The following is a 23,888-nucleotide window of genomic DNA, read 5'->3' on the forward strand; positions in this document are numbered from 1 at the left end:
AGATTTCTCGATTTTCTTAGTGCTTCATGATTTTTACTTATATTAATGATTTAATTTGCAACAAAATGTGATTAAAGTAAGGTTACGAATCTGAAGGAAATTAATGTCAAAGCATACCAACCAATGACCCGCGTTTGTAAACCACGCCCCCTTGACCACTATTTTTTTGAACGCTCGTAATTTTCTGCTTTTGATGCAACAAAAGAACCAATAATTAATTATTAGTTATTACCTTCATTCGTCTTTTGTCGATACATAAACTATTTCATTCACACTTTCTTTTGTTTTCGGCTTTTGACGCGCTAGATCTAAGCAATAAAAACGTCGGAAAAACATTAAACTCCAAAAACCAAATTATAATTAAGAAAAAAAATGGGCAACACCTGTCGGTCACACGAATTTACATGTTCCTCCCTTGATTTCCAAAAAAACTACCAGTTTTACCCACAGGTGTAGTCTGTCGTAAAACTTGTTCGACGACTATACAGTGTGTTCCATTACGATCTGCGCCAATCTCGCTGTGGAAGTGTTCTCATGGTCGCGTTCTCATGTTTTTCGTCCAGTCGGTTTGATAAAAAGAAATGGAAACGTCTTATTGTCCGTCGTTCGACTAGGTAGGATCCGTGTATGGGAAACGTCGCATTAAGAGATATTATAAATGACAAATTAAGATAAGGATACTGTTATTAAAGGAATTTGCATACGTCGTTATCTGTGTGGGCAGACGTTGTTGCTGGGCAAATTAAAATTCAAAACCGGCCGATAACAAAGTAACAGTTTACTGTAATTAAAAAATGCGTAATGGTCGTAGAAAAAATTGCGGCAGCATGATATTCGCCCGATTATTTCGTTCCCTGCGTTAATTACGATCTGGTGTGAACACGAACAGACGCTCCAAGAGAATCAGAGTTTCACCAGACTTTTGAGCAAATCGTGTCACCTTGCGAGATAATCGTTGATAAGATTAAGAAAAAAAAAAAAAAAACACGGTGACTTCGTAGAAATCTCTCGTGAGTACACATTGACGATTAGGGATGAGTGGGAGAAAAATAGCCTTTGGGGACAATTATTCCGCAAGAAAAAGACACTCCCTAAAGCTACGTTCACACCTGAACACGGTCGCCAACTGCTAATTAAAACATTAACAAAAGCCGCCTCGCAAAAAACTGTTTGCCAAAACTTTGACCCACTCTCGGACAAAGCCAGGTCCGAGCAGGCTGCCAACCACGCAGCGCCAAAAAACTTGCAACTGTTTAATCCAATTAATCGAAAGATGCGACGCGTGTTAGAGCAAGAATTGAAAGTAACAAACGATTCGGAGAGGTCGATTGTTTGATTGGTGGATCGGCGAGATTCAATTTAAATTGTTTGTTATTGTTGCAAGGTGAAGTGTTTCGACAGTTACAGTGGGTTCATACTTAAATGAGCTTTAAGGCTCTAGACGTAATTATTGATTGGACGTTATGAACGACCGTTAAACTTACATTAAGCTGATGCGATTAGCGACGACTGAAAAATCTAGGTTATTGGACGGTTCGTAATTGAACGACTGACCAAATTTGAAACTGACCTGATCTACCAAAAGCATAGGCACAGTTAAGTAATTAGGGCGAAGGCAATTTCACTTGAATCCTAAATTAAATTAAAGGAGAGGTTTAACTTTAATTCGATTTTAAGCGAAGTTCGTGCTGGTTGCTAGAATGAACAGTGAAAAAGTGTGGTGTAGGAAAGCTAAGTGATAATGCGAAAGTGTCACTTCATTGGTCTTGGCATCTGACGAGCGGCTGATAAAGTTATTATCTTCGTTGACGAGCGGCAGATAAAGTAAACTAGCTAAATCATTGAAATTTCCAACTCAAATTTTAACAAATTCGTTTCTGAATCTGACATATTGGAAGCTGTTGCGAATAAGTAAAATTTAATCAAGAAAATTCTACATAATTGCAAAACAGACTTACAAAATAGGTATATCTAAATTAAAAAAAAACTAGTTGACAGACGAATACCTAATTATTAAAAAAAATTGGATTTTGTTCACAGCGTTGTTTATATTAATCATAGTGATAGTAACGCTTCGCCAAAATACCAGCCTTGGCACATAAAACTTCATTTTTGCTCCTAATAATGTCGCAAAATTTACGTATTCCAAGTCGGGGGTCTTGTAGGGAAAAAATCTCAGGAATCTCGAAAAAATTAAATAAAAAATATAGGAGGGGTCTTTACAAAGATATATGGGTCTGAAGGTTCAAACTTTTCATCATGTTTTCTTCAAATAAAAAATATAAATGGTTGACATTCTTTTTGAAATATGGTGAGGATGATTATGTAAAATATTAAAATATAAATGAAAAGACATTTCTTGAAAAAACAGTTTTATCTCAAAAAAATAAAAGTTTTATTTTTCCAATTTTTGTTCAAAAGGGAAGTACAACATAGCTAGAATATTAATCAGGTACTTTTGAACAAATATTGGCAACTTTGATATTTTTTTCAAAGTAATTTTTTTTTAAACATTTTTATTTGGTCAACAGGATGCCCCCTACTAAGTCCCGAACTCGGAATACGATAATTTTAAGACACCCTATACAATTATTTTTGAAATTTAAAGTTGTTTTTAAATACCCAAAAAATTTTGGCGATAGAGAAGAATTCCTTTCAGTGTGAAACATTTCTTCTTAGTTTAGTGGTAGTTATTACGAAATTACGAGTAAATGCTTCGAAATTTTTGTATTTTGATCAGTTCTGTCACTTTAACAGTTCTTCCAGTTGCAAAAGAAATGCCATTGTTTTTGTCACAAGAATTTTTCCAATAAGAAAATTAGTGTTTTTCAAAATTCTCTGATGGGGATGACCAGGAATTTTTTTTTATTTTTTAACGCCTAAATTTTTGATTTACACTTTTTTATAGTATAGAATTTAATAGGAATTGACATCATCTTCACTTTTTCCACGTTTTGCCTATTTCTCCATAAACTGAAATTTTGAAATTCTAAAAAAGAGTTCATATTTTATTAAATTAGGTACCCAAAAATATTTCAAAACAAAACAATTTTATTTATTTTTTTTAATTATCTAGGTCTGTTATTACAAAAATCTATCTAGCTTTTACATTCTTGAAATCTATCAACGTTTTAAAAATACTTTTACATTATAAAATAATTTCCTTTTTATTTCTCCAAAGTATCCGGTGTTCATTTAAATTTCTCCTCAAAGTTGGCAGAGTCTATTGTGAACGCGCACTCGTCTGCCCGCAGAGTAAAAACACAAACATTTAAATGAACACCCGATACAAGAGGGGAAATTAATTATTTTTTTTTTAATTGGTTAATAAAGCACTAGTTTCTTTTCTTTCAAAATATTCAATGTTTTTGTTTTGGATTTGTATCAATAATGGAGTTACGTTTTCTTATAATTAAAAAGAACATAAAAAAATGTAATTATTGTTATGAAAGTTCTCCGCCTTTATAATTTGATCAAGTCCTCATTTTATTTTGTTTTGCTCTAATTGTCTGTTACGTTGTTCTCAGTAGTCCAAAATAACTTCTTTTTTACATTTCGGAAACTTTTAAGGTTTGCAGAGACCAAAAAAGTTTTGCATTTCAAAGAGAAGAAGAAAAATTAAAAATAAAATTCTAAAATACTTCCATCGATGATTATAACGGAACTTCTACACGTTTTACTCTTTGACTTTTTCTTTCGTCCTTTACCTAGTTATTTTAATTAATGGACCTGTTACACATTCTTTCCTGTTTAACCTGAAATAGCATTACCATCATTATTTTAAATAATCGCAGAATTTTTCATTTATGACATTTATCTAGATTTTCAAAAGTAGCAACTCAATTAACAATTAATGCAAACAATTATTTGTTAAATTTAACCGGAAATGGACCTGGAAAACATTCTGCGGATATTTTTACCACAAGGTCATTTTGGTACTTGGGTACTGCAAAAAATATCTTCATTAAAAGCTTTTTAACGTAATAAATTTTTAATTGTTTTAAAATATTGGCCACGTCAACAAGAAGCTTAATAAACATTTGTACAACAATTAATCACTTTAGAACTCTAGGATGTTATGAGAAACGAGATTTGTTGGTCATAACTCACAACTCCATCGTCGCAATAAATTGGAAAATTTTTTTGGGAGTTAAATTTGAGAAATTGTAAAATCAAGCAGCAAAATTTCTACCAAAAATATTTTTCGAAGGAGGTCTCTCTAAACTCTCTCAGTTAGAAGTTTTATCGAAGAATTAGAAAGTGAAGAAAATCCTGGCTCGTCCTGGCTTAGGATTACCTGTTCAAAATCTCTATCCTTGTGAAACTGCAACATGTTCTTATACACGTTGGTCTTGTCATCGTTGCTGCTCGACAGCACCGCCTTCGCCAGCAGAGTCTTATAGAACTGCGTCGGCAGCAACAACTGATTGTTATTGTAACTGTCCAACTTATTAACGAAATCGTTATACTTCAAGCTCGGCTTGTACAAAGCGCCCGGCGTTGGACTACTGATGATGGTCTCGTTATGGTTCGAAACCGTCGCGCACGAATCACTCGAGTCCGAACTGTCCATCCCCGAATGGTCCTGCACCTGTCTGACTGCCGTCATCTTAAAAAAACCCTAAACCTATCGTGATTTTAGGAACTTTCGGAATATGTCAAGGAACTTTCTGTTTTGGTTAGTTTTCGAAAAAACGTCAGGCCATCTTCGCTACAGTCCCGGTGGCGGCGGCTGCGTCCTCCTCCTCGTCCGTGCACTCCGGCCACGTGCCTCGCGCCGCCGGCGTTCCATGGTGGCGGCGGCGGCGGCAATTAAAACCGTCGTGTTAATGAGCGGTGGTGGGGGGCCCGATTCGACGGTGTTGATGCAGCGACGGCGGACGCCTCCCCACTCTGGCCGCCCCCTCGCGCGCTTAATTCACACCGACACACGTGCCTCGGCCGTATTAAGAACTAATTAAACCGGGGGCGCCTCGAGGCCGGCCCTGTTCCCGTGTCGCATCCGCGAGGACGGCGATGCACTTGTTAGTTCAGGAGTTTTCCGTCGACTGAAGTGCGGCGCCCGCCCGAGAACTGGGTTACAGAAATAAGAAAGAAAAAGAAGTGCAGCGCCGAAGAAAAAATTGTAAAAAAATTGTATGTACATACACGCGGAAGTAAGTATCGAGCGTATATAGAGTTTTAATATTGATTGGTTATATTCTCGGGGTTTTGTTGCGTGCACCAGTGCATAAGGGAAGAACGCGACGCCGATGCACCGGCCCCGGGGGCGGGGAAACGACGCTGAAAAAACGAATGGCCGAGCCGCGACGCCGACGCGTGCATCACAATTAACCGGTTAATGCCGGTTAATTGGCGGCCGAGGGGGCGGGCGGAGGGGCGGGACGCAACCCCGTCGGCAGACGCCTCGGGGCGGGGGCGGCGGGTGCATAAAGTGCACCACAGCGCAAGACGCGCAAAAAAACCACAAAAACTTTATTTCAAGGAAAACACATAAAAATATATAACATCGGATGCGCTTTATTTGGCCATTTTTCCGGGGGCGGACGGCAGACGCGCGGGGGCGGGGGCGCCCGACGCCAACTGCAAAAAGACAACGACACACACGCCGCCAACCAATTTAAGACGACTAATTACGATAATCTCTATTTGTCCCGCTGCTTTTTTCGCTGTTTTCCCGCGAAATGTTTGTCTCTCTAATATTTGCTTTGGCGTTTTTTCTCCTTTATCTCGTCTTTTCATTCATTCCTTATCACCGTAACCCACTCTTCCACGCCCACACCGATAAATAAGATTACGCAAATTAAAAATAAACAAACAAAATCCTTCACTTCGACAATTAAGACCCCAGATAAGCCCTATCAAAATCTTGTCATTGGTGCATTTTCTCAATTTTCTCCGTGTCGGTCACGTGTCGCGTCAGTCGCACCACGTGACGTTAGCCCCACCATCACGTGACCGCCGCCGTTTCCCCATTTTCCGATGAAACGGACGACCTCCGCAGCCCCCTCGTCGACGATCCGGCCAATTTCTTTCACACGGAAGACACCGAGACGCCCCAATTCCGGCGAATATGCACGCCCCGACAAAACACCGCCACAATGAGAATTTATTAGATGTTTACTTAAAAATATTTGAATGTGTTGCGGTGTTCGGTTGGTAGGAAGAGGGTACGATCAAAAGATGCAGAAACGTGTCGTCTTTCACAGCACCACAATGGGACCGTTGTACGGTTTAATGGCCCGGTACGTGCCCATCTTCAGGTACGTCATAATGGATGAAAGGGTGGAAGATATTCAAATTTGTCGACCCCGGGTAGCTCTAATGACTCTTGTGCAAACACTGCAGCACGCTGAATCCCTAATTCGCGATGCTTTCTCACGACGAAAATCCTAGACGGCAGTAAACTGCCACCAAGAGGGAAAAACAACCATCGCGAATGATTAAAAAAATTACAAAACATCCCGTTACCCAACAGGTCCAAAACAGGAAATAATGGTTGGTTAATTATAACAGGTCACTCGAACAATAAGACTTCCTGGCATAACTACATAGTTAACCTTTCGTTCCGAAACTGCAACTGTTCGTAAAATAAGAAGGGAGGAAGACACGTGGGTGGCTTCCAAAGGATGTTAACAATGATAATTGGAATAAAATATTTGACATTTGCTTTCTTGCCTGAAAACGAGTTCGGGAGTGTCAGTTTTCCTTAAAAATTCTTATTTAGAAGCTTCTGAAATCTTCCATTTGTTGTTGAGGTTATGTTTGCAACGGCGACGGCTATTGTAGCAACAACAATAACGACAATAAAATGCCGATCAAATTGGATTGTTGGAAAACGAAAGAAACATTTTCTTTAACATGCTTTGGTTGATTTAAAAATTGGTGTAAATATACTCTGTTTCTGAGCTCGGTGCCGGTAAGCCATAAAACGACCAAAGCGCTGCTGACAGATTCCAGTGCGTCCAAAACATTTCATGAATAATTAATAATAACCAGCCTAGGCCATTCTACTGGTATTAAAATGTTACAATCCATCTTTTTGGATTTCCTGCTCTAAAGTACTATCCCTTACCTGGCAAACCTCCAAACATCATGTTTTCTCACTCTTACGCCCGCACACAGCTTTCAGAACGAAAATGGCCAATTTGTTAACAAAAGAAATTTCCATGTGCGTGTGTTTAGCAGTGATTATTATTGATTTATGACAACCCAGTTTTACGACTTACCGGCATCGAACTCAGAAACGGAGTATTGCAAAGCTTACCTGTTTGGACAGTGCGAAAGAGTAAACGTAGCACAATATTAATTATAAATAAATAAACAAGCAGTTCTGGGATAAATCTAGTGGGTCTTAATTGTTGGTGAGATCTACTACTTATACTAAGATTTCTCTTATCGAAATGTCAATACTTTTCTAAGTATTTGTTATCTGTGTGCTGTAGTTAGAGGACATGTACATAAACCGCGTCCATTTTGTCCTGTTGCAACAAATTTCAAGCGCATTTTGCATTTTGCGTTTTGTGTTTATGTTTTGTGTAAAGTGTTAGTTCGATTGTGCCGGTTCAACTCGCAAACACAAGAGATGGTAATATTACGAAATATTGCCAAACCCCCGACCCCAAACGAACCGCGGCAAGTTCCTAAGATATTATGCGAATTATCTGCAAATGTCAGCGTGATAAAATTGTTTTTGTAGGTGCATCATTGATTTTTCGGAGATGAAGATGTCCAATTTTGAAGTGTAAAGAGACCATCCGATATTTGTCTGGACGTCCAAAAGGGACCACTACTCTTGCAACATTTTTGAGAGGGGTTTTACAGCTAGGAAAATAACTGCTACTTGCAAAACATTGCAAATCTATTGCTAAATTATAACACAAGGAGTATTGCGTCCAAGCATCCATATGAAGATAGCAGTCACTTGGTAATCATTTTTTACTTGGTAAATAGTCACTTAGTCTTAGTTAAGTTGACTTGCGACGGTCGCACTTGTTGTTTTCATGGCAACGGCTCAAGAAAGAAAGATGACGCATTGGTAATTAATGTGTAGAACAAAGATAGCTACAATTTGCGCTGCACCACCTATTTGCCACCATGACTTGAAATCGGGCCCTTAGGCAGCAGTTTCTTGATGTTGTTATCGTTTCTGAGATCAGAACCAATACCAAGACATTTTAGAATGCATCTGAAGATTCTGAATAGTTATTTTCGTTAAAATATAGCGATTTTGTAAAGAAGAAAGTGAAATTTAATTTAAAAACTTTATTGTAGCAGACAGAAAGAAGTTGTAGAGAATTTAAATAAGAACTGCAAACAGTTGAATTAATTTTTCCAATCTTCTTTCCTTGGAAATTAAATTTACATTAAAAAAAAATTGCAAATGCAGTTCTGAATGAATCGGGTTTGATTTTTGGTTTAAGAATGAAAGATGTGTCTTTACCAAAATTTAGTCTGTCGCTGTGACCGAGTTGTTATAAAATATCGTTTTCTTTTTGTTGTGTTTATTTTAAATTAAACTCTCACCAGTGTAAATAGGATAAAATAACAATTCTGATGAGAAATTGCAGACGAGAGAGATATCGTGTTGTCGTTTAAATTTAAGACCTGTCAGTATTTATTATTTAAATAATTGTGAAAATAGGAAAGCATATTATGGAGTTTGCTGCATAATAGGGTACAGTTAGTCAATTAAATATTAATTAGGTAAATGGACTGTAGCCACTCTTCGTTCTTATTGCATACGAGAGAGGATTAAGTGTTAAATCTGACTGCAAAATAATTACACAATTTTTTGTGCTGCTGATAAAAAGTGTTCTATTGGATGGGACAGTTACTATTTTTTTATTTTTTTTTCCTTGCAACCAGTAGTGAAATATTTTTGTAAAAGGGATGAAGTATCGTCTGACACTGAAGATGCACCAGCACTGTTGTTGTGACAGAAGAAAAGATTATTTGGCCCGCGAGATGGCTTCGACATTCGACAACAGGTCAGAAGACTTGCAGAAAAAAGATGTTTGTTCCATTCCTCCGGCTCTCAAGAGCTGCTGTTCAAAATCTGGGAGCAAAATGAAAACACACTCTTCGTGGTGCTGAGTAAGCAAGATAGTGGAAATACACATAGAAGAATTTTTTCTGAGGGTATCAAAGCGCTTCAGCGTCTTCAACCAAATTTATTAGTGGCGTAGGTGATCATGTTACAAAATAAAATTCTTTGAATTTTCCTAGTTTTTTGTTTCCAGGTCAGAGACAAGAAATGATGTTCAAAACTGTAGTTTCACTAACAGGACTTCAGAAGGAAATCAAACCAAGCATTCTTCTCTGATTCAAAAAGTTAATTTAAATTACTATTGGATATCAGCGCAGTCCACTGGGTTTAAATCGGGAAAGTAGCACATCAGAACTATTCTTTCTTTTCAAAATCAATTTCTAACAAGTTCAGATTAATGTTTTGGTCATTTGAATAGCCCAAAAGGACAAACTTAACTGTGATTTGTCAGTTGAAACAATTTTTTCCAAGTCCAAGTTTTTTGCAAGTCTATTTAATATCTTCCCAAGACACTCATCAACAATCAACAATCTACTTCTTGTCCTTGAACTAACTTCAAACCCTTCTAATTTTCCACGAAGTTTTTTGTTATCTTTCTATTTTGCTAGGAGGGACTTCACTAGTCTCCGTTGCTGCTTAATTAGAAAGTTTCTGATTTCACTGGATACTATTCTAGAAGCTCCTGTTGTTAACTTGCACCAAGAGTGTCTCCGCCACCACCAATCAGTTCTATCACTGTGTTGTCACCTCTTGGTCTTGGTCCACGTGAGGAATTGATAAGAATTGATCTGTTAAAACATATTCTACCAAGTAGAACAAAACGCAACTCAACTCCTTTTCGTCTACCACTTAAGAGCAATGGAGTAATTTCTCCAAATTGCTTTCCAGTAGAACTTGGTAGTTTGGAAATGAAACTCGTCCGCAGAAGAGTCCTCCGAAGTAGAAGATATCGAAATCTTGACCACAATAATAAGAAAAAATAGTATTTCTTGCAGACAATTTTCAATATCCGGAGAGATGTGACACAAGCTCACTTTTTGTTGTTCCTCGTCCTCCGTTCATTTGTTTTTTATGTTGTTAGGTCGTCCCGGTCCCGAATAGTCATTTTCCTCCCCGGAAAAGAGACAAAGGAGCCGCGATTAGCGTGCGGAAAATTAGTTGGAAAAGCAACAGCCGCCCTCGCGTGGCTTTAGAGAAAGAGAGTCGTCCGAAGGTAAATCGATAGAGTCGGCTAGACATCGTGCAGACGGATGTAAAAGAGACAAAGAAAACGTTACCTATACGTCACGGATAGATAAAGACGGCGATATGTGTGTTAAGAGACGATTTATGATAGCGTCGCACGTTGATAAAATTTTTACGGGAAACGTTCCGTGTTTTTTTTTTCTGATACGTCATTAGATCACCCAGAGCCTGTTTAATATTTAGTTTCACCCCCATCACGGTTTTTGCCGGGGCCGGTCACGATCTTTGAACTTTCATCGGCTCCGGGTCGCTTCCCGGAATTCCTTTAATTCCTCATGATTTGTGTTCGGCGGATTTGATTTTTTTCGACGGGCGGGCGAGGGGGCGGCGGCGCCGATCGATAATTCCCTAAAATTCCCCAGAGTGTTCGTGTCGGTCTCGGTTGCGGCGCTTTTTGAATTTTTACCGTACCCGTTTGACGTATTTCATTCTGCCAAGTATTTTTCAATTTCGTGACCGATGAGGAATTGTTTGCCCCCCCCGACCTCGGTTCGGATTTTTCGGGGCTCTCTTGGCCGCCGACGTGTCTTGTAATATCCCCTTGCTCGGATTTAAATTTAAAAAACGTTATTAAATTCGGATACAAAACTTTGCGAGTTCTTTATTTTCTCATTTGGTTCTTCCACTCTTCTACAATAATTCGTTCGGCTTTGACGGGCCAAGGAAAACCGACGAAAAATTATTAAACTTTGGGGCTTCTGCGAGACACTTTAGGCAAATTCGCAAAATTAAAAAAACTATTACTGAAAACGCGCCGGATAATGCTGACAACATTTAGGTTATTTCTTTCTTCTTTTTACAACATTCTTAACAACTTTTTCAAGTTACAGTTCAAAATCTTGAAATTCAAAATTTGGCATCTCAAAAAGCTCACTAAATCAGCTATTTTTTTCCAAATACCTATCTTTTATCCTTAAATGGAATATCCAGATACCATCCGATATCTCTGACATAAATTCTTTCACTTCTCAGTGGAACATTGTAAAGGCTGCAGTTTCTACTGTCTTTCCGATGTAATTCCGACGATGGCGCTGTATTTCTCAACTTTGTTGTTAAATATTTAAAATCTCACTAAATATCTTTCTGACTTTAATGTAAAATACCTGGAATATATCGGATATCTAGACTACACTTTGTTCTCTCCAGTAAAAGCGTCGTCAGTTGTAATTCCCAAAATCACTTCGTAATTCCCAAAATCACTTCGTAATTCCACACAAACCTGAGTATTTTGTATTTCCACTTGAGCTTCGTTTTTTAACAATAATTTGATAATGTCAAGCTAAATCTCTTATCTTTATTATATCTAGAATGTGTAGATGTAATTCCCAAAAGGCGTAATTCCCATTAATATTGCATGTTTGAGATTCAACACGTTATTTGACAGAGTAAGAGTGATTTGACAATAATAATTAAAACATAATGATTTTTTTAAATGTCGCAGTTAGATGTATGTATTTCTTAATATAAAATTCTTCATTTCTTCCAATATACATTTTTTAAAGAGATGTAATTCCCAAAGGTGATTCAGAAATTCCAATAAACGTGCCGTTTATTGGAATTTCTTCCTAATTTTTTCCTTGTTCCAGTACAATATTGTGACCATTTCACTTCAAATATCTATTAATGGAAAAAGTTGAGAATTAAAATTGCAATTTGCAAAATTCACGGTAATTCTCAAAAAATCGTGTATGTTTTTTGATTCGTTTCTCGTTTTCTTCTTTTGGGTAGAGTAATATAGAGTTCCTCTTCAAATCGTGACTAATTAGAGTAGGCATTACAATTGAGAAATACAAAAGCAAAGCAAAAGCTTGCTTGTTGAGGTATTTCCAATTTTTCTCGAATTTCTGCGGTCGTTAAACCGCGTCGAATCATTTGACAATAATAACATTAAAATATGTGATAATTAAATGGTTGGTCATGTCTCTTGGTCTCATTAATTTCACATGCAATAACCAGCCCCTCATTATCTTTACATATTAATGTGCCAATTAAAAGCTCGAAGCAGGAAGCGGCGTCCTCGTAAATTCCTTGTTTCGTTTTGCGAGCGATCACCGGCGGCTCTCTCCCCTCGCACCCTCTAATTGCCGCCCCCGACACCTCCGATCGTCCCCATCGATGGGGCCGGGATATTTGCGACCGGCGAAAAAAAAATACACGCCGCCACCGATGTTATTTCACCAAACACGGAGAGAGAACCGGAATTTTTTTGCAATAACCGTGCGTTTGTTATTTTTTCATTTTTTCGTCTGCTTTCAAAGAAAACAAGCCATGATAGAAAAGGGGCGGCAGGGGGCGGCCGGGTGGGGTACCGTCGGCGAAGTGCTCTTTTTTTAGACGTAATATAAGTGTGTGTATATATATATATTTTACGTGAACATCCGACCGCCGTCCGGGGCTTTCCCACGAAATAACAATAATAAAAGTCGATAGGGGCGGCGGTTAATTGGACGCGGTTCCATCACGGCACGGGGTGGAAAAAGAACACGACGCAATGTGATAAAATATCAACAATAAAAACGCACCGACGGGGGCGGCGCGAAAATCTGCCGGGTTGCTATTTTTCCATTTGTGCCTAATTATGTATTGGCGACGGTTGTATTTTTTCACGGGGGTTGCTGAAATTTTCATAAATTTGTGACGGCGCCGGGGGTGTGGTAAAGTTCAAGGCTGCAACCCTTCCATCACAAAAAATTGAATGGTTTAACTTTGGATGTTTCGTATCAGGTTTTTTCGATTGGCGATAATGAACAGGATTAAATTTTCGCACAAGGGGTTGCGCCCCCGGATTTGTAGCGAAGGCCGAATGATGCAAAACATTTCAAAACCCAACCCTCAAACTGACCCGTTTTTCAATTCGAGGTGGCAACAAATGAAAAATTCTGAAAATGAGAAAACTGCTTTTTGAAAAATTTTCAAAAAACCAAATTGCGTCATGGCAAATTTTCAAAAAGTTTCGTAAATCTTTACCACTTCTTTTTCTATTTTCTTTGCAGGAATTTTGAAAAATATCGAACCTCGAGTGCCACACATAAAAAAAATCCAATTTGACGATTTTCCCTTTTTTTTCAAAATTTTTCAAAAATCCAAATTGGGTCATGGGAAGTTTTAAAAGAGTTTCGTAAACTTTTATACCACTTCTTTTTCTATTCCCTTTGTAGCAATTTTGAAAAATATCAAACCCTGAGTGCAACACATTTTCAAAAAAATCCAATTTGACGATTTTCCATTTTTTGCACGGAAATCCCCTCTCTCTCTCTTCGGTCCTTTTCCGGGTCCAAATTCGAAATTTATTAGTAAACAAAAAACCATCAAACATCGATCAGTACAGTGACGTCACCTCTTCAAACTAAATAATTTGACTGTTTTTTTTTCACAGCCGCCCTCTATCAATACCTAATCACTAACGTCATCGACTGTCCCTTTTTTACCGTGGATCGATCGTCATCAATAGCGTCACACATGACCTGTCTCGTTTGCATAGCTAATCCCAAAAAAACTGACTGAAACGCGATAAAAAAAAGAACAACTGTCAGTCTCAATTACGTTTCAGTAGTAAAATACCAACGGATCGATTGCAATTTTTTTCCTCACCATTTACTTATTTATTTCTTCTATTGAATAATAGACGTGGAAAAGAAAAGGTCGATTTTGACATTTTCGAAATAGAAATTGGTGAAAAAAATTCTGAGGTCTTGCGGTTGTTTCATCTTTCACCTTCTCCAAGACATCAATGTTGTTGCACTGATTTTGTTTCTTGTTGTGACCGGTTTGGAAGGTTTAATGCATTTTGGAACACGTGTATACACGCGCTGTTAACACGATTTTGCATCCAATAATCAGATAAAAATTTACGGACTCATGAATAAGAATGATCGATTCGTAGATTGATTCGTCGATTGTCAAAACAAAGTGGGTCATAGTTGATGGCAATATTTAGGAATTTTAAATGGATTACAAGGAATCGCTGTTGGAATCCCGATTCTTAATGTCAGCTGTCCGCTGTGATAAGTGTGAATCACGCTTTAATTCGGTCCGGCGTTTTTGTCTAGTTGGGAAGTTGTCCGTTAGGGGGCGCGGTCTAATTTTGAAAGACGTAACCTTGAAACCGAAAAAATTTACGACTTCATAAATAATACTGCTACTGTCTCATTTGTTCTACTTTTTTGGCAATCCATCGTATGCGTCAATCTACGAGACGATTTGTACTTTTCAAGGCTAACTGGATTTTCAAATTATACAAGATGTTCTCTTATTTTGTCAATTACTGTAATAAGAAGACTTCAGTTTTATAATTTGATCTTAACCTAATCTCTAAGTGAATCTCTATTTATTTATTATTAATTTATTTAAATTCGTCTATTGTAAACTAGTTTTTTTCTAATAATTACGGTCAAGCCTTGCAGTTATATTTTTTTACCGCCACGCCGAATGTTCTACCGTGTGATCAAATAAAAATGAGACACAGTAGGTCGTAGAAGTTCTGAAAGCATGTCTTGATCACATGATACATAACACCACAAAGCAAAATTTTTGAAAAATATCAAATTGAAGACACTCGAAAATCTTCATTTTTTAATTGCTTCATAAAGTAATTTTTGCCTTTATTATCCTCAGAAAGGATCAATAATTTCGCTTTATATTCAACGAAGGTTCTGCTTCTTAACCTTGACACTATCTTTATAGTTCAATCTTTATTTTCTAATGAATCATTCGTTTTTAAAGAAACAAATTTGTAGAACTTGTCCAACAATACTTTTTGATGTACTATGTTCTTTGTGACTCATTAGTTCCCCTTCTTTAGATTCTCTTTGGAATTTTTTTGAAGAGAAATAATTATTAATTCTTTTCACCTTCATCTTCAATTTTGTATCCTGAGTTCTTCAAAGATCTTTTCTTCATGGAAAAGAAAGAAACGTTTTTGAAAATTAAAAACACTCCATCTTTATTTCTTCAATTTTCACGTGGTGGACAATGTTTTTGCTTTTTGATTTCAAAAGACATTTTTCATTTCAGAAGAAACAATTCTCTAGAAAGACTCGATTCTTCATTCTATGGGACCAGTTGTTCAGTTAGTTCTTCATTCTTCTTTGCTCAGTTATCCTAATCAGAATTTTTTCAAAAGATAACAAAAAATAACTGTTGAAAACGTTCGATCTTCAACTTCTTACATAGGTACATAACGGGTGTTCAAATGAAAAGTTCATCAAGTTGGCTATGCTATGACTTTTTGGTGAAAGAAGACAGCGAAGAAGTGATGATGCCTTCTTTGACAGATGTCAAAATGTTTTGGAGAACTTTTCTTCATGTTCAAACTTAGAACTATTTTTGAATTTTTGAATTAAATTTAAAATTTTGAAAAATGTAATAATAAAAAATTTGTGAGCTCTATTGCATAAAATAAAAATTTCCAATTTTAGAAAAGAACTTGAGGAATTTTTAGACTTCGAAGTGCACTTAACAAGCTTACAGTTACACTTGGGTGCTTATAAAGCTTGTTTTACGGTCATTTCTAACGCAGTTGAGATTAAAAAAAAAATGCGATGTAGATATCTATTTTTAATAAAGTTTATGATGTGGGAAGTATCGTGATAACGTGCTTAAGAAGGATGTAATTACTGCAGTGCAATCAATAACAAGTTTATTTTCCCTTTAAATAAGTAATGAAGAAATATCTACAGTGTATGTATTTAAAACATGTATTGCAAAAATTTGCACCTTTCAAAAACCTCCGAGTCCGACCCTGTCCATTCCCAGCGTCAATCTGTAATCAGTCAGCGCCTCCTGCCATAATCCGACAATATTTTCGTCTGACGTGTCGTCGCGGAGACCGTGTGAACCGCGCTTAACGCGACAAAAAAAAAAAAAAAAAAAAAAAACTCGTGTGTGATGGTAGCCGATGAGAGATGAGGTCCGTTTTAGTGTGGTATAAGTGAGACCAACATACGGACTGATGTTAATTACATATAGAAAGAGACTGTGCCCTCAGGTATAAGGAAATGCTTCGAGGACAACGAGTTTATCAAATTACTTAATCAGAACCAGCATCGCTGAAGAGCGGTTCTGGCGTGACTCGGTGGATATTCCGTGAAAAAATTACCAAAGGTGATTAGAAAAAAAAAACGTGTTCGATTTGATGAGTGATGTTTCCTACCGACGACCAGAATAGTGTTGGCGCCAGACCGCTTTGTTTTCAAAAAATAATCATCGACACTTTTGATGACATTTGCCTGGTGGTGGTGTCATTTGACGTCTATTTTTTTCCAAAAACTATTGCTTTTATAAGTTTATTATGTATTTATTTAGTTCTTCGTTTCATATTCTAAGTTGCATTTTTCTGATCACTGTACTTTATCATAAATAATTTTCTTGCAATTATCAGTCTGATTCTGGTCTTTTAAAAAATCTTTTCCATAAAAAGGGGGCACGGCATCGAGGCCGGAGTTATTAATTATTACAGTTCTACTGAATAATGATAATTAATTTAAAAATTAAAATTAAAAATAAAATTTAAATCTCTTTTATCCAGTTTTATATTATTATTTTTTTTAATTGCAATGTTTTTCTCTTATACTTGCCTCGGTATCTAGGATTCTATAATGTCTTAGTCCTTTTAATCACAATTATAATTATGTATCTTTAATTTTTCACTAGTGCCGCCATTTTATTGATACATATATTTTTTTAATTCTCCAAGATATATGTTACTTACCATTCTTTTCCACGATTTTCTTCTTATTCCTTCTCTACATTACTCTTACACTCTATTTTTTTTATCTATTATTTCTTGAGATTTTCTTTTGTGCCTACTTTCTTCGATTTGAAACTCTGTTGTTGCCATTAAAAAAATCTTTTTATATACCTACATTTTTATACGAATTTTCAAAATCAAATAACTGACAAGTAAAAATATACAGGGTGAGAATGATAAGTAGTGAGCCTCAATTTTTCTTTTCTATTCGTCTGTTGCAATTGTCTAGAATGTACGACGCGTTTCCAAAAACGTATTTTTTAATTAAGAAAATTTAATTTAAATAAGAAAAATGTATTAAAAGAAATCATTTTAAAAAAATATATAAAAAATATTTTAACTTTCTAATTGGCTACAATCCGACCGAACGCAAATTAAAACTTAATTTTATTTAGTCCAAAAGATGTTTTTCTTTTTATTAGAATTATCAAAAATTGAAAAAAAAAATTTACAAACCCAAAGTATTCGGTGCATACACCCTGTATAGTATTTTTGAAATGTGTGTAGCGCATCTAATCGTGAGAGTCATCTAGTGCCGAAATCTGGCAGCGTCACCTTTGAGTGAAAAACCCGTCGGACCATCATCATCATCATCATCAATATAAATACCATAAGCGTAGAAGGTGCGGGGTCCGGCAGGGGGGCACGCAGCGTATAATTTAATAACAAGAAATTATCTCCCCAAATAACAAGCTCGGATTGTAATTCCGTCGTTTTCTTCGTTGTCGTGTGTAATTATTAGTGCACATAATAACTATAAATATCACAGTGATGTGTGTGCACGTATGTATGTACAGTAGATATCGGAGTTGGCTGCGACCTTCACTTTTACTCTCTTATGCCACCTGTCCATGGTTAACTCGATTAAAATGTAATAATAATAACGTACTCATTTAGCACCGGATAATCGAGAGACGTGCGGTTTATTTAAATGCGCGCACGATCTAGACACCGGGGCTCCCGGGGGCGGCGTTTGTTTGACGCCCGGGCCGCCCCCGACTTCGGTCGCGACCTTCAAACCGCGTCTGACAGATTAAACAAAAGCAAAAAAAGCAAAACACACCGTAGGTAAAAAAAACCAAACGAAAACAAACAAGTGTGAATAAAGACGACTTGATTGATCGATTACCTTGTATCTGCTGAGAATCTTGCTCGGTAAACTGCCAACCCAAAGAAGAATATTATAACACACAACAAACAAATACGAACAGAGAAAATTTGAAATTTCACATTCGCGTCGACGTCCCAAGATTGGAGGCGGCGCGCCGCCGTCCCCGAAATTAGCCACGCGGGCGGCGCGAACCGTTTTTTTAGCGTTGTTCTTGGCAGACGGTTTCACGTGTTAAGGGTTGAACGCGCGCGCCGCCGCCGGCGGCGGTTAGCACGAACTGCTCGTCGACCGGGTACGGCCGTCTGCCGCCCCCCGAAAAAAATCCGACATGATTTTTTACGAGGCCACCGTGTGTATGTGATGCGGCGTTTCTTCGCCCGGTGTGTTAATGCTGGCAGTAGCGTAGCAACCGGTTAAATGTTAAAATGGATTAGGAGCGATTTAAACGGGGGCGGGGGTGGCGGCGTGCCGGCATTAATCGGTGTTTTTGTCGCGAAGGACGGCGTCGCCGCCCCCCGTAATGGCTCACCTGATGTTTATTTATTATTAAAGCCGGTTTTGGGTCATCAGCTGATGGGGGCGGGGGTCGCCCGAATCAATCGAAAGGCAGGTCATTGATGGCGAGGTGCGTTTGGGGTTGGAGGGGTCGTTAACTTTGCCCGTCTTTTGTTCGGTCTGGCAATCGAAACGACAAATCGACACCCTCTTGCGGACGATCGGGGAATTTGTACACGAGTTGGGGTAGTCAAGTAGGCTTATTTTTAAATGGACGATTAAATCGGCCATTTTCTCTTCAGTTTTTCGCTTTCTTTTTGGGAATCGATGCAGTTCTGTCGAAATTAACTCCAACTCTTGAGCAACACCCTGACGAAACTTAGCGCTTTTACCCTATTTCCCAAAGAAAGTGCTTTTTTAAAAGATAAAAATTTTAAAACTATTCTTAAAAAAGAGAAAAATAACAAAAACGTACACAATAGACTTACAGCTTCTTCTTTATAGCTCGTCAGAATACTTTTTAAACTTTTCTCTAAGAATTTAGAACGATAATGATACGAATGTATTTTTCAAAATCAGTCATAACTTTTCAAAAATTTCTTTTTTTGACATTTTCTCGCGTTCAAACAATGGATTCCACTTGTTTAACATTTATTTTTGATTTTGAAAATTATCAAAATCGCTCCCGAGTAGTAAAAAATTCCGATTAAGATCTGACATATTTTTTTTTATCATTTCCTTTGTCTCAGATGGACTTCAAAAAACCAAAATATTTTTTTTTTTAGGTATGTGATAAGAATGTACCTACGATAAGTGAGAACCAACATTTTTTGATAAAATATCGATATCTTGTTACGCAATGGTAAAAAATGTCTTTTATGTTTTAAAAATATCCACCATTTTATAAATTTGATTTGGTCTATAATTTAGCAGAACACACTATATATTACATTTTCGAAATACTAAGGGCATGTCGTGTTGATCATCCTTAAGAGTTACATGTTGTATATTTTTTTATCAACTGCGTCATAAAATATTAATCTGTCATAGAAATGTTGAAAATTTTCGAAAATAGTCCATCAAAAATTTTTTTGAGGATGTAATGTAAAGCAATTCCTTAGCTGTTTTTACAACAAATTAGGAGGAATTAATCCAAAATTAATTAAGAATTTAGACTGCTAGTACCTACATACTTTTTATTCACAAAATCGGTATGTTGTGGTAAAAAAAATGTCAAAAAACTATTAAATGAAAACTGTAATGTCAGTTTATGTTTGTACATAATAACTATAAAATATTACTTTGGTGTTATGATGCGCAGAAGACAAAAATCCAATGGATAAATGTTTTAGAATCACTCTGTATATTGTTAGCACCACGATATTTTCAACTCAACAAATTTCTTAATTCATAATTGATGAAACTGTGATACTGATACATGATATTTTCATAATTATTTAGTCATAAGTGTGTCATCAATATAAAAAAATCCAAAATTTTCCAAAATATTTTCTTCATATTTTTTTCCAAAATGTAACAGTTGCAAATTTATTGGGAATTGCTTTGAACCACAATTACAAAAATATCAAACAATTCGATTTACGTTCACGTCTCAACAACTGTAGGTATAGATATTTACAAAATTTTAAAGACACTGTGTAGATATATTTCGAAAAATTTGTGTGTCTTCATTGTTACTAATATGTAAATCGAAAAAAATTGTACATTTCAGTGCTGTCAAGTCTCTTTCACAAACTGACGTAAAATTATACAGTGCGAAATTAAAAACAAGTCTTTTTAAATTTTTTCCACTCAAAAACTACTTTATGTACCTTAGTTTTAACGACACCCTCACTCCTATCTTCTCTCCGCTAAGTTTTTTCCTAATCTGAGAGATCAAATTACTGAAGAGCAATCGGAAAAGTTGCGTAAAAAATATTACGGCCATTTTACTTCGACAATGTTTTCCCGTCCAGCAGTTCCGTATAAATCTTGACAAAAATAAACGAAACCGAAACATAAAGCCGAACCATTAAAACTTGAAAGATGCCATAATAGTTGTGAAGTTGTGCGCGGCTCACTTGATTCAATTTAATATTAGAAGTTGGTTTCATAGCCAAAATGGCGGACGAACATAAACCGAGCCAAGGCCTGTGCGAATCGATACGTCAACATTTCGCGTGGACACCCTGTACACAAAATCGGTACGATTCAAAAGAGAGGGATTGTCGTGTGGACACTGTGTATATGCCGCGGACAGCGAGGAGGCAAGGCTTGCTTGATGAATTTTGTGCGGTGCTGGATGGACTGTTAAATGGATTACGTGTCGCTACGACGCCTTCACAATCTAATGACCATCATTAATTATCTTTTTACTATTCTTTTATTGACTAGGAGAGACATCACATGCGATGTCTATTTCAAGTTTAAAAATAAATTGTCTATTGTTAATGACATCATCACGGTGATTGACTGTGTACTCCTAGTTTTAAGAGCGGTTTTACACCCGTCGTAAAAAATCTACGGTATGCACCATGTGACATATGACGTGGACCAGTTAAGGTCATATTTTGCCGAATTAGGCCAGGTACACACCGGACACTTTTTGTCGCGTCGGGTGAGTTGAGTGAATTTTTTTTCTATTAGTTTGCAAAAGTCGACAAAATGGATTTTGCTTATTTAGGACTCGAGTTAGTTTTTAGTGTCTTGTTTCGTGGAATAGCGGGAAAAAGCTCCGCTTGCTTGCTTTTCTCTTAAAGCTTTCGTTTTTCTCTATCAATTTTAAATGGGTTATACAGAAGCTAATTTATTTTTTGGTCTGCAAATTCCAGATTAAATAAAGATATTCAAATATTTACTATTCCAAACGCCGGGGAAATTATTATTTGTTTTCTTTTAAGGTGGTTCCACATGAGTGTACCTGTCTTGTTTAGAACAATCCTTTGAACACCACTCTTAAAGCCGCTTTCGATAATTTTTCATAAGTCACTGTTTACTTCATACTAATTACAAACAATTTTAAAATGATGTGGCCCAAGCTTACTTCTTACTAATACATTTTTTTGGTTCACTAAGTATTACATACAAGTAAATAAAAGTGACAGAACAATGTTATGTAAAGATTCTAAAATCCATTGCTCCAAAAAAAAAAAATTCAAAATTTGAAAATGATGAAAATGGTGCAATTATTGGAAATATTTTTTGACACCCTGTAAAATATTTGTTGATTAAAAAACATCATCAAATATAGCTAACAAATAATTGGAAGTAAAATTTAAAATATTTCATTAAATATCGTAGGATTTTGGACACAATAATATTTTTCTGTTTTCTTTACTTTTTTAATTTATATTCTTATTAAAAATTTTCAACATTTACCTTTTAGCTAGGCTAATAAAAATTCTGACTTCTATTTTTTATTATTTATTTTGTTCAATTAAGCGTTATTTGCTTTTTTATTCATCAAAACATAAAAATAAATTTTGTATAAAATATTATCAGCAACCCCTCACATTTAGCTCCGTTTTTTATTTTAATAAAACATGCCTTAAATGATTAATTATTAAAAAATATTCCAAAAGGGACCTATTTATGTATATATCCATAACTATCAAAGTCCAAAAATCAAATATAAAATATACAGGGTGTTCTTCTTAAAATGTGGCTTATTTTAAAAAATAAAATTTGTAAGAAATTCAATAAAAAATAAGTGAGATTTGACAATCAGGCTTACGGCTGTAGTTTTTTCCTTCATTTTCTTTCTAGCTTTCGCTTTACTTAATTTTCCACTTACATATTTATTTTGAGTTCTCTCTTTCCTGCAGATTTTCTAAATATCCCAGTTGCTTTTACACTTCAAATTTATTTGGTTAACCAAATACAGTGCAATAACCCAGTATGTATGTTAAGTCTTAAAAATTGCATTTGACATGTCAAAAATTTTCAAAAATTTTCAAAATCACTCTCATTTGCACAAAATTAAATTTTGCACATTATTCACTCTTGCTTGTTAGAATCTTATTAAAAAAAAACACTCTACACACAATTTGCAAACCAAGAATTGGGTGATATTTTGTCAAAAAATTTTCAAAATCCCTGTACAATGATATTCGGGATCAGTCAGCGACTCCAGAGCGGAGGAGGCATTGCCCACCTCCCGATAACTTAAAAATAATCGCCGATGTTTTTCGAATACTCACATTAAAGCGTCCGAGTGTCGACAAATGAAACATTTTCTTTGATTACGGTCCCAGGAAAGAGATCACGAACGCCACAAAGACAACATTTTGTCAGCGACGAAATTAACAACGAAAATAATAATTACGGCCGGTACTGACGCGACAGTTAATGCGATTCCGATGACAAAGCCGATGAAATGAATATCATTAACTATTCATAGTTTTAGTGTACTTGTCGACAATGTAACCATTAATTCCACATAATTTTATTTAGGGTTGTTACAGACGATTTGCTAGACGTCTGCCCCAATAGGTCACGTCGAAATGTTAAGCCGGTCGCGGACGGTTGCGTTTTTACACAAATCAATCGCGCCAGACGTCTGTGTGGGCGCTATGTGAATTAAGCTTTACAAAGATACCTTCGTCCATTGCATTTTTCTATAATTACCTATCGGTAACACCAGTTTAAGGGTGATTCATTAACCATTTAAGAACAATTTTATGACGAACCGTAACGATCTCGATTCTACCTGGTTGCTTATTAAATTTTAACTATTTCATTTTCCCACGTAAGGTTGTTTCGGACGATGGCGTTGATCAGCTGTTTACATTAATTTTGCAAGATTTCAATTGAAAGCGTTTAACTGGTCAAGAGAATTAGAAGTGACAGGAATTAGAGGAATTATCTTACATTAGTTATGATCTCTTTTGAATACATTCTTACTACTAACTGGCTACTACTGGCTCTTGAAATAACTGTTTGGAATCACACGGATAAATCTACGAGAAAATATTATTTAACACTAACTAGTGGACAACGAATGATACTTGCAATACACAATCACTACATTAGTTAAAGATTTTTCAAAACGTTTCTTCATACCCATCTATTTTTTCCTTTTAAATTTTGGCATTATCTAGAAAGTGTGTAACATTATCCAAATTATACCTTTACTTATAAAAGTCCTCGATAAAGCTCTGGTAAACTGTCAATAGTTAACACAAGCATGTTATTATAAGTGACACAATGCTTAGGTAAGTATATAAATGTATGTTTTCGAA

General features: G+C 36.2%; 1 protein-coding gene and 1 long non-coding RNA gene across 6 annotated transcripts in view; one reads left to right on the plus strand and one right to left on the minus strand.

Moving 5' to 3' along the window:
- The window catches only part of LOC138128967 (zinc finger protein rotund-like), a 198,797-nt gene that overhangs the window by 68,719 nt on the left and 106,190 nt on the right, over positions 1 to 23,888 (minus strand). The window contains exon 1 of one of the 5 annotated variants that reach the window (XM_069045217.1): positions 4,298 to 4,994. The exons of 3 other annotated variants lie outside the window; for them this stretch is intronic. In XM_069045217.1, coding sequence (XP_068901318.1) covers positions 4,298 to 4,609 — 312 coding nt within the window. In that variant the 5' untranslated portion in view covers positions 4,610 to 4,994. Of the gene's footprint in view, positions 1 to 4,297; positions 4,995 to 23,888 lie in introns of those variants that run through there. One more of the 5 variants, XM_069045222.1, reaches the window with a different exon arrangement.
- Positions 7,315 to 11,887, plus strand: LOC138128976 (uncharacterized). The gene is made up of 3 exons (XR_011158980.1): positions 7,315 to 7,927; positions 8,891 to 9,184; positions 9,243 to 11,887. It is a non-coding gene; the product is annotated as an uncharacterized lncRNA (long non-coding RNA).

This window comes from Tenebrio molitor, chromosome 4, assembly GCF_963966145.1.
Source record: "Tenebrio molitor chromosome 4, icTenMoli1.1, whole genome shotgun sequence".
NCBI classification, from domain to species: domain Eukaryota; kingdom Metazoa; phylum Arthropoda; class Insecta; order Coleoptera; family Tenebrionidae; genus Tenebrio; species Tenebrio molitor.